The 14,095-nt window shown below is 43.5% G+C and overlaps 1 protein-coding gene across 1 annotated transcript in view; it reads left to right on the top strand.

The window, feature by feature from the left end:
• The first annotated feature begins 286 nt into the window (after nt 1–286).
• The window catches only part of PID1 (phosphotyrosine interaction domain containing 1), a 61,992-nt gene continuing 48,183 nt past the window's right edge, over nt 287–14,095 (top strand). Inside the window, exon 1 of the mRNA XM_018568369.1 lies at nt 287–405. Within this exon, the coding sequence (XP_018423871.1) occupies nt 376–405 (30 nt within the window). The 5' untranslated portion in view covers nt 287–375. The remainder of the gene's footprint in view (nt 406–14,095) is intronic.

Raw genomic sequence — 14,095 nt, forward strand, 5'->3', positions numbered from 1 at the left:
GCGGATATGAATGAACTGCGATCCAGCACGGCTGACTCACTTGTCATGCAAGCCACGCCCCCACAGAGAGAGGCTGGGCATGGAGTTCAATGCCCGCCCATAGTCTGGAAGCGCTTTAGGCTTAGAGGACAGGGCAGACAGGGCGGGAAAGCCGATGCGCGCGCGAGAGGAATGCGAGAGCAGGGAGTGGGGAGGAGTCAGAGGGAGATGTGGGTGGGTTATCGGTGATAGCGGGGAGGATCGGTGATAGCGGGGAGGAGCGGTGGGCGGTGCTAGGAGGATAACGGGTAGTTTAGCTGTACAGAGGGGAGATCCGACCTTGGGGTGCGTAGTTTGCGGACGGTGTGAGGACTCTGAGCACCGCGCAGTGCGGAGATGTGGCAGCCGGCCAGCGAGAGACTGCAGGTGAGCCGAGGCTGCTGCCAGCTCCTGTGTTGGAGGCATTGCTGCGGCAAGGGGCCCAGGGCACAGGGGCTGCAGGCTGGGGAAGGAATTCCGTGCACGGATTTTTCTCTTCTCGTTATAGCGCTGTATACAGAAGGCAGAGTACAGATTTCGGAGGTTTGCCATGTACACGGGCCTGCTTCATTGCAAGATTATGGCTATAAACATCATTAGATGAGTGCTGGACAGAGGGGCTGCTGAGACATTCCATGTATTTTCTGCTGTATGGACAGGGCATAGTATTTGGGCACAGAGCATGGTACCTAGGATGTGTGGCATGACACCTGGATGGAGGGCATGGTACCTAGGATGTGGGGCATGACATCTGGATGGAAGGCATTGTACCTAGGATGTGTGGCATGACATCTGGGAGCAGGGCATGGTACCTAGGATGTGGGGCATGACATCTGGGAGCAGGGCATGGTACCTAGGATGTGGGGCATGACATCCGGGAGCAGGGCATAGTACCTAGGATGTGTGGCATGACATCTGGGAGCAAGGCATGGTACCTAGGATGTGTGGCATGACATCTGGGCGCAGGGCATGGTTCCTGGGATGTGTGGCATGACACCTGGGCGCAGGGCATGGTTCCTGGGATGTGTGGCATGACACCAGGGTGCGGTACCTGGGATGTGTGGCATGACTCCTGGGCGCATGGTATGTGGGAACAAGACATGACATCATAGCATAGGATGTGAGCATAGGGCATGGTGCCTGGTTACAGAAAGTGGTGTCTGAGCACAGGGTAGGGTGTCTGGGTACAGGCAATGGTATGGGGGTGCAAGGCAAGGTATATGAGCACAGGGCATGATACCTGGGCACAGCAGGGTGTATGTTTGTCAGAAGAACCTGTGGATTTAGGGAACACGGGGGTTAATTGGCACACAGTACAGAGGAAAATAACACAGAGTATCTGGGGGTAATGGTTTCACAGTACAAAGTTTTTTGTCTGATTGAATGATGTTGGACTGATGGGACATTTGTGATAAGAGTCCGGGCTGTATACAGACATCTGCATTCTCTTATCATGGGGAGGTCAGGCTTTGATGCTGGGACTGCCGAAGTCCGGACCTGAGAGGGCAGCTGATCAATGATGGACAGACCAACAGATGGTGAACAGACAGTCGATGGACATCTGCAGACAGGTATGCGTTTTGGGGCCTATTCACACTTAATGATTCTGTTGCATGAGTGTTATGACTAGTGATGATGAGCGTCACTTAAAATCCTAACTCTGTGATGGGGGAAAACAAAACCTTTACAGTGGCACCCCCACGCTGCAAGAGTTAAATGCTCATTTACTCTAGGGGTAGAGGAAAAATCTGTATTACAGAGAGTATATGTCATTCAGTGCTCTGCTCTTCTCCCTGACACTCTGGGTGGTCCCTCAGCATCATCACGTGCAGTGCAGGACTTTTAGTCCTGAACTGTATGGGAGGAAGTAATCGTGTGACCACAGCTGGGAGCCCATTGGAGAGGTTTTGGGGGATCAGTTGTACAGATGGAGGGAGCCTGGCAGAGTGAAGAATAAACTATTGTTATATGACATCTGATTACTCTACCTCTAGATATAACCAGCCCTTAACCATTGCAGTGTGTGTTTTGTGTTTTACAAATAAACATTGAATACATGACAAAGATTCTCAAACACATTGGGTTTGCTCAAGAGAGAACTCAACAGGAATCCTCTCCTCTCAGCTAGGATCTCTTTCACTATGAAATCAGACTGAGCTATTATATAGAGCAGGGGTAGGCAACTTCGGCACTCCAGCTGTTTTAGAACTACAAGTCCCATGAGGCAGTGCAAGACTCTTGACAGCCACAGACATGACTCCCAGTGGCGGAAGTGATGGAATTTGTAGTTTCAGCACAGCTTCAGTGCTCAGGTTGCCCACCCCTGATATAGGTAATGCATCATTGTGATCATTAATTTATTGATCAGTGTATACATATCAGACTGCGCTATTATATAGGGACGAGTCACTGTGATCAATCATTTAATGATCAGTGTATACATATCAGACTGCACTATTATATAGGAGACAAGCCACTGTGATCAATCATTTAATGATCAGTGTATACATATCAGACTGCGCTATTATATAGGGACGAGTCACTGTGATCAATCATTTTAATGATCAGTGTATAGATATCAGACTGAGCTATTAGAAAGGGGACAAGCCACTGTGATCAATCATTTATTGATCAGGGTATAAATATCTGGCTGAGCTATTATATAGGGGATGAGTCGCTGTGATCAATCATTTAATGATCAGTGTATAAATATCAGACTGAGCTATTGAGCTCTGTAAACAATGGACCTTTTTCAGTCTTTGGTAAAGGGAGAAAGTAGAAAATGTGAAGGAGACTAGAGCTCTGGCTGCATAAAACAACATAGTTCATATTTATTTGCCAAGAATAAGTCCTTTTTGTTTTTTCATCTTTTCTCTTTAGCCCCGATCATAGGTAAATCTACATAAACCTATAAACATTCCATTTAAGCAGTGAGAGCCCTTAGCCGCTGCAAAAGTTTTTGAATTGCCTAGAAAATTTTATTGCCGAGTGTGCTGGTACTAGATAAGCCATTGTCATTGAATGTCTTGTTTATTAATGGAACCCAGTTGTCAGTATAGTGAAGCTTGGCTTTGTGTCTGGAGTTTCTACAAGTACTTGTTATTTCTCATTCACATTAATCTGATACAAAGACTGCTGCTGAGAATCCTCCTGCCCCCAGTCAGTTGGTGACAAGCCGAAACCTAAAGTGACCCTTACCTGGCCGTAATGGTGCTAAAGATAACTGTGTCACTACTACGGTATGTCCAGGCTGTATATTGGGGTGCCGACACCTCTTTTAAATGCAAGGTTAAACCCCCCCCCTCTTTTTTTAGTGTGTTTGGCACCATATCCCAAGGTATAAATATTTTCTTAAAACCTCACTCCAAACTGCAATTAAATTCACCCGTCCAGTGGGGTCCCCTGGCTCTGCTTGGGTTAAATGCTCATCTGGCTAGGAGGGAAATGAAGAAGAGCAAATTCTTCTTCTTCCTTGTTCCCCCGACGGACGTTGCTGTCCTCTGCAGTCCCACGCTCCCAGGATGTAGACGGGTCCTCGTGGTGATGTCGGAAAGCTGTGACCGGCTGGGCAGCAAAGTGAAATGGCTTGGGGGAACCGGTTGCATGGAGACAAGGAAGCCTAGGGCGAGGCATAAAATATTTCATTTCATAAGGGGAAAACCCTTAGCCAAATGAACATTTAACCCAAGCAGTGCTGGTGGTAGTCCTGGTACTGCATGTGCACATTTAACAGCAGACCAAAGTGGGGCTTTAAGCAATTACAGTAAACTCCCCATTATCCGGCATCCACGAGGATTGGTAGATTCCGGGTAAATGTAGTTTCTGGTTGCTCGAGTTACTATTAAAAATGGTTTTAACTATAACTGTACCCCATACTATACCATACCATGAGCTCTGTATGTACTACATATTAATATTGAAATAAAGTAATCAAAAGCAAATTAAGCCAAATGGACACACTTAGTATTAGTGCTGTAATGCTGTGTGCACTGTGGCTGCCTGACATTGGGAATGGAGATCAGCATATTGTAATCTGAGCAATACAGTGCAGTACTGGGAGTGATCACAAGGTGGCGCCTGTTCACAATCCTTCACAGTATAATCTAGCACTTTTCACAGGCTATCGTCAGACACTCGTTCCCAGGACAATCGAGTTTACTGTATTTCGTGACTATTAGAGGTGCACCAATATCGATACTGGTCTCGATGCCGAGTGTTTGGACAAGTACTCGCCCAAATGCTCCGATGCCTAGCCCGACACTTCAGCTTCCGGTATCAGGAAGCTGGGCAGCGCGTCATTACACGCTGCCCGGTCACCTGATTGGCCGGGAAGCCAGTTCCATGCTCCCTCGTCACTTGTGTAATGACTCGCTGCTCGCCTTCCTGATTGTTCAGGAAACTGGCCAATCAGGAAGCCAGGCGCCGTGCAATGATGCAGCGCCCGGCTATCTGATTGGCTTCATGCTGCCTTGTCACTTCCTGACGAGGGAGCATGGAGCCGGCCAATCGGAAAGCCGGGGGCCGCATCATTACTTGCTGCCCGGCTTCCTGATTGGCCAGAAAGCCGGCTCCATGCTTTTCCGTCACCTAGCGATGAGAAGCATGGAGACAGCTTCCCTGGTAATCGGGAAACTGGGTGGTGAGTGTTTACAAGCCTCCCGGCTAATTAGAAAGCCAGGTGGCGAGTCATTACATGCCACCTGGCTTCCTTAATGGGACATTCGGTATCGGTGAATACCAAAAAACATATTGGTACTCGATACCGAAAAATCTGTATTGTTGCATCCCTAGTGACGATATTGCAAAGGTTTTTAACCCCTGATCATCCTGCCAGTGACAGAACAAAACCACTGCATTACAGTTAACACGGAAGGAGGGGTGGGCAAATTAATATGGAATTCTGTAGTCAGTCTGTCCAATCCAAGAGCCAGCAGGATTTTTTTTGTTAGGGGGCAAGTTCCACTAACATCTAAAAAAACCTCATAAGTTAGGTGCCAGCCGTAATTTTTAAGGAGCATTGGTGACCTGGGTCCTGGGATTTGTCCAGCCCTGAATTAGTAGTAGCATTGTCAGCCTGCTATGTCAGGGGTAAAAAGATCTCACAGTTTTTGACCAAGAATGGTCTATGACTATGAAAGTTTTTTCTTTCTTCAAAGACATTCGGATATCATCTTGTATTCCTTTACCTGTTCCACAAGGAATCTTTGGAACTATTTTCACTTTCAATACATTTTTTATTAAAGTGGAATTAAAGCAGGTTGAAAAAAAGAGGGCCCCCCTGGAGCTTTTAGCCATAATGTGCTTGAATGCACAGGTTTCAGGTCTTTGGCCACATGCGTACGGAGGTTTCTCAGCATGCAGAGCCCATGCTCTGAGCGGCACATGTGTGGCTCAATGTTAACCCCTTCATGACTGAGCTTGTTTTTAGTTTCTGTTCGTAAATGACTGACACACTTTTGACATTTTTGCTGTGTGATTCTTTCACGTCAGTAATATACTTTCTTACAAAGTGCACCCACACATATTATATATTGTTTTTTAGAGGACAGATAGGGCTATATATTTATATCACATATGTGTGCCTAACGCCTCACTTAGGACAAATAAAGTATTAAAAAAAGAGGAAAAATGTTTTTTAAAAAACACTTTTTTCCCAGTTTTGATTTGTAGTATTTTTTACAAAACCAGCACAGCTAAAAAAAAAATGCAATAAATACATTCATTTATTTGTCTTTTTATTTTTTTACACTTTTTTTTTCTTTACACTTTTCACTATTTTAATTTTTTTTACACTTTTCACTTTTTTAAAACTTGTAAAATGTTTTATTTTATTTAATTATATCAAGCAGTCATTGTGAATTAATCTCCCTATTACTGCTTGATAAATTAATACATTTTTGGTTATTAGGCTGTTTCAAACTTCAGAACAGCCAATAATAAGTTAGTGACACTGATCCTGCAGCAGTTCAGGATTCAGCTGTCACTAAATGTATTCTGAACGTTCCAACAATGATCAGAAAACTGAAACATTCTTCTTTCAGGAAAAGATACATTATGTATCTATTCCTGAAAGTGAAAGAAAAAAAAGGCAGTATACGATCCGAGAGAGCTATCTCTAGATCTATACGAGCTGTCAGAAAAAAGCCGGCATGTTTGCCCGCTCTGCTTTGACTCTCAGACGCCCGATATTATCGGGTGTCTGAAAAAGGTTAACTCTTTCATTAATGGATGCCTCTATACTGAGGCATCCATTAATAAATGGTAACCGCTGATTCTCAGAGGTTACCAGCCCTCTAATGCAGCAAATAACTCGTCACGTACAGTGTACGTGACGAGTCATTTGGTCCCTTTGTGGCGGGACGTACAGTGTACGTCTCCCGTCACGAAGGGGTTAAGGAGAAAAAATTGCTAACAGGCACGCAAGAAGCTTTTATGACAGCAGTGACATGCGCAGTCTTCTCACCACAGGTGCACATATCAATATGGAATTCCGGAGCCTCTTTTCAATCCCGGAGGCAGCAGGATTTTTTTTATTTAGCAGCCAGTCCCATTGACAACACCTAGAGAGAATATCAAAAGTTGGCCGCCAGCTGTCATTTTTAAGGAGCATTGGCGACCTGGCTCCTGGGATTTGTCCAGTCCTGTCATTTGCCAAAGCTTGTTGATCTGCATTATTTTCTCTTCTTCCAACTTCACTTCCACTTTAAAGGAAATTTAAGTTATGAGATTCACATAAATGTAGAAGTAACAGGCAGATTTTATACGTTAGACATATGTCGGAAGGAACTGCTTATAAGTCTCAACAGTTCTCAGACCTGTTAATACTCAAGAAAAATCTCATGAGTTGGAGCAATGGAAATAGGAAGCAAGAGACATTAGCAAGCATACACTGTTTTCTATTGCAGAAGATCTAAAATAACTGTCTTAGACAGGAGGGCTCCGGCCCTCTAGCTGTGCTTTAACTACAAATCCCAACATGCCTCTGCAAGTCATGCCTGGAACTATCATTCTTGCAATACGTAATGGTACTTCTAGTTCCACCACAGATGGAGTGCCAAGGTTACCTACCCCTGGTCAATGACAAATATTTAAGTTAAAGTGCCTAATACTTTTGCATATTTCTGTTTCATTCCAATAACGACCATTTATATATTGAATGTTTTTAAAGCAATAATAGACACCAATAGAATTATTGGCGGTAAAAAGCAGTTCAAGGCCACACATGAAATCGAAAAATAATCAAAATAATAAAAGAAGCCGAGGGTCTTAAAGAAGAGCTTCAGGTATATTTTTTGTTAATCTTTGTAGTGAGATCCCCCCCACACTGCAAGGGGTTAACTGCTTGTTTTTGCAGTTAACCCCTTGCAGTATGCCTAAGGCCCTTATTCACACTGAGCGATTTTGTAGCGCGATTTCCATCAAAATAGCTCAAAAATCTCTGTGTAGCTCGTCCAATGCATTTCAGTGGAGCTGTTCACATCTCACAGCTCAATATCGCCTGTAGCTTGTAGCTCAAGCTTGTCGCTCGAACGTGATCTATTTTTCCAGCCGATTTTGTGCGATTTGGCCCCAATAGGCTTTGATAGACTGTCAAAAGAAGCGCTACATAGTGCGACAAAATGTGCACTGTAGCTCAATGTCGCTCAGCTCAAATCAGTGCTATTTTTTGATGTAGCTCAGTGTGAATGGGGTCTAAGAGCAAGTCGGCTTGGAGGATCAGGTCAGTATAACTTTTTTCATTTTTCTCCCTAGACACAAATGAGCGCTTAACCCCCTTGGTGTGCGGGTTGGGGAATTAATAACATTTCCCCTCATAGTTCTTCTTTAATGGCTTAACTGTTGAGCAAAGTATTTTAAGCTTTAGGACCTGTGTACATGGGCTTTTGTTGCGTAAGAATTCCTTCTGCTTTTGTCTTCATAAAAACACCCGACATTTGTGCACCTATTCAAGCTGAGCCGTGGGGCCCCTTCTGGTTGGTGACATCTGTTTTGCACTTCTTCGTTATTTCCTAAAGCAGATCTTGTGTCTGTTTTTTTTTTTTTCCATGTACTCCTGTTAAGTGGACACATACTAAGCAGTGTATTCGGACAATATTCTTGTGCATCATCTTTAATACATTAACATGAAGAACTCTGGGATTTTATGAAACATTCCCTTGTAGAGGGGCTGCCACTGCACTGCAATGGTTTAAGTGCTCGTTTTTCTCCAGGGGTGCAAATCAGTCAGCACTCGCCTCTCTTTCACTCTGCTCTAGCTATGTGAATTTCCTCGGCAGCCTCATGTATGTCATGCAAGTCAATGGACCTCCATAAAACATCATGAGTAGTGAAAATAGGAGGCAAGAGACATTGCGCTGTCCTTAGACTGCCAGAGCCCAGGGGAAAAATCTCATGAGTTGGAGCAATGGAAATAGGAAGCAAGAGACATTAGCAAGCATACACTGTTTTCTATTGCAGAAGATCTAAAATAACTGTCTTAACTGTTACTAATAACTGTTGCTGGGGCCGGTCTAGCAGTCTGGGGGGGAGCTGGCGGGACCGAGGATCAGGTGATTATATCCTCTTTATTTGAGCACCCCAGACAAAACAAGTACTTAAACCTTGCAGTGCAGGGGAAGCCCCACTACAAGGGTTAGTTTTTTTAAATTCCTGGAGTTCCTTTTTGAGACTGCCCATTCATTTTGTAATGGTCTGCCAATGCACAAGAACGGACCAAAAAGAAGTACATGCAGCATGTAACCAAAGTTACACACCACATTGCAGAAGTGTATTTGGACCCTAATTGTGTTTAATACCTCTCACAGAGAGCATAATACCCCTCTGACATCTGGCAGGCATCTGCTTTTCTTTCAAGAGGGTGGCGCCATCTTTGTTCAGGCATCATCCAGGGTCACCATATTTTTTTAAACTTTTGTATAGAGTGGAGAGGGATGAGAGCACCTGTCTGTGTCCCCTTTAGGAAGATTCACCCTCGCTATTTGTCCTGGTGACCGTTATCAGTGAAAACGAAAGTTTGGGTTGTCACCAGAGCGGAAATGGCTGGAAAATGTTCCTATGGAAACACTAATTCTGCTGGTCCTCTTGACCAAAGTGGAGGGATTTTGTCTCACTTCCTGTTCTGGCTATCAGACAGGTGGTGGGGGGAATCTCCTCCATGGGACACAAGCTGTCAGGGGTTTCAACTCTCGCTTACTCTATCCAAAACCAAATAAGTTTTGGCTTCAGTTCTTCAAGTAGTCTTTATGTTCTTGGATGTGTACATATCTGTCTTGTACAGCTTGGCCCCAGCCTCTCATCCGCTACACTCTGATCACTGGGGAGAAGAGGATCACAGGAGTAGACTGAGGAAATGCCTCCTCCTGCTTGCAGCAGACTGATGACATCTCGGCCCAGGCACAGTCACTTCTCTGAAGCTAAAGAAGAAATCTGGGCACAATTTTTCTTAACCCGTGCAGTGGGGCTACCCCACTACAAGAGTTCACTTTAAAAAAAAATCCTGGAGTTCCTATGTAAACAAAACAAGGCTTTTGAACTGCAAACAAGAAAGGTCAGTTGGTATAAAACATATAAACAAAATTGGCTTATTAAGTGAAAGGCAACACAAACAAACATGGGGGAGGATTTGGTATTTATGGGAAGTATCAATAAGATGGAATTTTCCTTGAAACAATTTTGTCTCTCCAAACATCCTGTCTGGTTGATAACATGCTGTGACTTTTACTGCAGTGAACCAAAGGTTAGTTTTGTTATTTTGAGAAAGTATCGTTTTCGATCCATTCCATATCTGATGCATTGCCATGCTTCAGCTCTGTTTACATGACAGCTCTATGTAATTGGCAACAGCCAAATTCCAGAGAGCCTCACGCTTGTGGGTTGGGTGGGTCTGGTACCTGTGGTTTATGATGCTCGACTTCCTTTCTGTGTGAAAGGAAAAAAATATATATTTTTTTCTGTTCATTCTTATATTTTGCATTGCTTGTTGGTCATGCTAACATTTATTTTGTACTTTAAAGTAGAACTAAAGACAAAACTTTTTAGGATAGAGTAAGGGACCTCATTATTATAAGCTCATCAACTATTTAGCCATCTTTGTGCTATTGGAGAGATTTATCTCACTGTCCAATAGCCACAACAGGAGGTGAGGGAAATCCCTGGCGGTCAGCGGGGCGACTAGGACTAGTGTCCCCATTGGAAGATTTCCCTTCTATTCCTGTTCTGTCAACAACCTAATATTTGGGAATTTCTTCCACTTTCAGTGATAAGTCGCCAGGACAAATGGAGAGGGTGACTGTCCATGAATGTCCCGAACTGGGACACCCACAGCAATGAAAACCAGACTGGGGTTCTAATCCCTTTTAAGCACCAGGATGACAAGGTGCGAATGGGCCATTAGGCACAGCTTTAGCATCTGCCGGTGTCTATACCAAAACACATCTTTTAGCTTTTCCTTTAAGGTTGCATTCACACCAGCAGCTGCACTTAACACACTGCTGCTGTGTGCATTACTGGTCACATTGGTGAGGCGCCATTTTCTTTTCTGTTAGAACTACTGTCTTGAAGTGTCATTAGGTTCTATAGGTCGCAGCCTGCTGCATGCGGTACTGTTTCTCAGTGCATACCACAGTGCGGTGGTGTGAGGTGAGCCCTTTGGTGACGAGGCAGATTGCCTTGCCTTGTCTTGGAGCAGCGCTGGAAAGATCAGCCAGCACAGTCCCAACACATTTGGTGCGGATCAAGTCTAAAAGTAAAAAATGCAGAGTGGGGTCACTGTATGTTAACACCCAGGTGCATTGTATCAGTATGTGGAACAACAGAAAAGCCATATTAGCGGCTTCCAAAATCTGAATACAGTGTCCATTTGTCTCTTGTTCATGTCGGTCATTCAGAGTGCTGGGATCCAGCTGGCCACACATAGACTGGAAATAAAGCCTGGCTTACATAAAGGGTTGCAGGACATAACCCTTATGGAAGTTGGGTGAATAGCTGTATTGTAAGCAGAGCAGGAACATAATTAACTTTGTAAATACCATTTTATTACCTGCCTTCTTCCTTTTATGCTTGTACAGGCTTTGGAAGTATTTATTTTGCCCAGCGATAAATTTTCTTAATTGTCTCGGGAACCTGTGGAGACAAGCGTTTGGAAGAATTTATGGCACACATGGACGTAGGACCGGTGCTGGAAACAAAAGCTCTTCAATACTATGCCTTTTTAAGCAAAGGAGCTTTTAATAAACAGTAGCAATTTTACCTACAGCAGATATTGTTTGGAAACTGCACATGTGACGTTGACACTTAATAATAGAAAAATTAAGTCAACAGGAATGGCGTAATAATCTAGAGATCTAAAAATACACAGCAAAGAGACGCATCATATTTCTGTGACAATTGATTTCTTTTACGTTGATATTGGGATACAAACTATCCTCCATACCAACAGTTTTTTTTTTTAAGGCCCCGTTCACACCTGACCGTTTTGTAGCGCGTCCTACGCTCGACGAACGCGCTACAAAACGGTCAAAAAAATAAATAGCATTGTAGTCAATGCCCTCGTTCCCACCTAGGCGTATTTCCGCCCGTCCCTAACGCCCTACAAAACGGCCCACGCCTGAAAAGGTCCCGGGACACTTTGGGCCGTTTTTGTAGGGCGTTTTCCATTGGGATACAGCCAAGTAGCCTTTGGAATCGCACGACGGTCGCGCGACTTTTTACCGTGAATCGCTGTAAAAAAAACGCGTGACGGTTGCGCGACAGACGCGCATATTACAATACGCCTAGGTGTGAATGGGGCCTAAATCCCATGTCTTCTGTCTATGGTAAGCCTTGCAGTAAGATGTCCAGAGTCCAGTACACACATACTTGCCAGATTGATGACCAGAAGTTGAACCTAATTATAACTAGAGATGAGAAGGGCTGGAAAAAAAAACGGAAAAATTGGGGGAAAAAAAGCTTTTTTTTACAAAGCCATTTCTTTTTTTTTTCTGGAAAAATTGAAATAATAAAAAAAAAAAGACGTGTGGAATATGTTCTTTTACAATTATAAATAATATATCTTTGACATGGTATTCAAACTATATAACATGAAGACCTAAATGAAAGATTTCTGAAACTTTATGCGAAGTGTTAAATTATTGCAGATTGTCTCAGCTAAAAACAAGCAAATCCTGGTAACACTGTACTTCTCAATGCAGACTGCCCTGGTGTGAACAGAGCACAAGAAATACCATAGGAAAGCATTGTGATGCGTTTTTGATACAGTCTGTTCCGTTTTTCAGCTGCATCACAACTGCATCTGGTGTGAATTGGCCCTAATGATTACACCTGATGCTTCAGTGGTCTTTACAAGCTTACGGAGAGAAGATTCTTCATATAATGTTTAGAAAAGTCATTCTTTTTATTAGGGAATAAATGTAAATTGTAAAAAAATTCCTCCAACTCTATTTTACATGCTTGAAAATTGCTGTGATTTGGGTAAACTGTGTGCAATGACACATCTGCTTATATCATCCATCCTAGTTCATGTATAGCTTAAGATGCCTTCACATCCATAAATAATGTCCCATCGTGCAGGACGTTAGTATGTGTGCAATGGCATGACGGCATAATCTAATGGTGCGTTGAGACACATCCGTGTTCAATTTGAGCAAAACATAGACTGTCATGAGGTTCCCAAACCAAGACCATCTAAGGCAGTCTTGGGTCTATATTGCGTTTTGTGCTTGATATGGCGTAAGGTGTATAGATCATGTGATCCCAATTTAGAAATGCAGCTAAAATACAGCTGCTCTGTGTGGGCAAATCCCAGGAGCCAGGTAGCCAACGCTCCTTAAAATTTACAGCTGGTGTCTAGTTTTTTTTTTTCTAGTTGTCTATGGAGCTGGAAAAAAACAAAAATCCTGCTGCTTTCCATATTAATTTGTCCTCCCCTGGACTAAATGAATTGCTGCAAAAAAGAATAGGCATCCTTACAGCATTGAAGTTGGTAGAGCCATGTTTTAAAACTTGCCACTGGTAGCATGAAAATGTTCTGTACTGAATGTCTTTCGTATAGGCTTTCTTCTAGTGTTTTCCTAACAGCCCTGAGAAAACATGCTGTCTAGAAAGGGAATGTGGCTCCAGATGTTGTCCTGTCTGTTGGAGAGGATGATTGCATGTGGTTAAGCTGTAATGTACAGGATATGATGAGTGCGATCATGATATTGTATTGAAGACCATTTTTTACCTTTTTACAGGGAAAATTATTGCACTGAATTCAGTTGGTTGAACTTTCAGCTCCAGACATAGAACGGTTAAAAGGGAAGTCTTTTGGTAATTGGGAAGTTTTTTGGTGACTTAACCCTCCACTGATAAGGCTTTGTACACATGAGCTCCAGCTGCTGAAGAGGTTTCCAGGCGGTGGTGCCCCAGCTTACAGATGCTCTTCTGGTAGTACTGAATGCCCGAGGTGGAAAATGCAGTTGCGTGTCCTCCTAAGATAGGGGTAGACAATTGAATATGGAATGCAGGAACCAGTCTGCGCAATCCAGGAGCCAGGGGGGTTTTTTTGGGGGGTTTTCTTTTTTAGGAGGCAGCTCTATTGACAACAGTGACCGAAATCATCAAGTTAGGTGCCAACTGTAATTTTTAAGGAACATCAGAGGTCATGGCTCTTGGGATTTTTCTGGCACTATCCTAGGCTCTTATGTATTGGGTAGTTTGGCACAACATGCTCTTTGAGGTTCAATATATTTTGGGGTGTTTTGGTGCAAAAATGAGCACCCTACGGAAGGAACTGTTTTGACATCTAAGCCTTAAAATGACACTAAACTCAGGAGTTAAACCTTAAAATGCATTCAAGTACCATAACTATTAACAAAAATGTAACTTATTTGTGTATCACTCAGCTGTAGATCCTCAAATCATCTCTGAATTGCTGCAAACACTGTCCTTCCTTCTGGAGGGTGACTATTCTTGTTCCCCATGGTCCCTGTGTGTGTTGTAAAGAAGCCACCGCTCCAAGCTCACTCTCGTGATTGTCCTATAATTGCAATACAAATAAAAGTCTGTCACAGGAGCGAGCTTGGAGTGGTGACTACTTTAC

This window comes from Nanorana parkeri, unplaced genomic scaffold, assembly GCF_000935625.1.
Source record: "Nanorana parkeri isolate BGI_ZX_2015 unplaced genomic scaffold, ASM93562v1 scaffold1176, whole genome shotgun sequence".
Taxonomy (NCBI): domain Eukaryota; kingdom Metazoa; phylum Chordata; class Amphibia; order Anura; family Dicroglossidae; genus Nanorana; species Nanorana parkeri.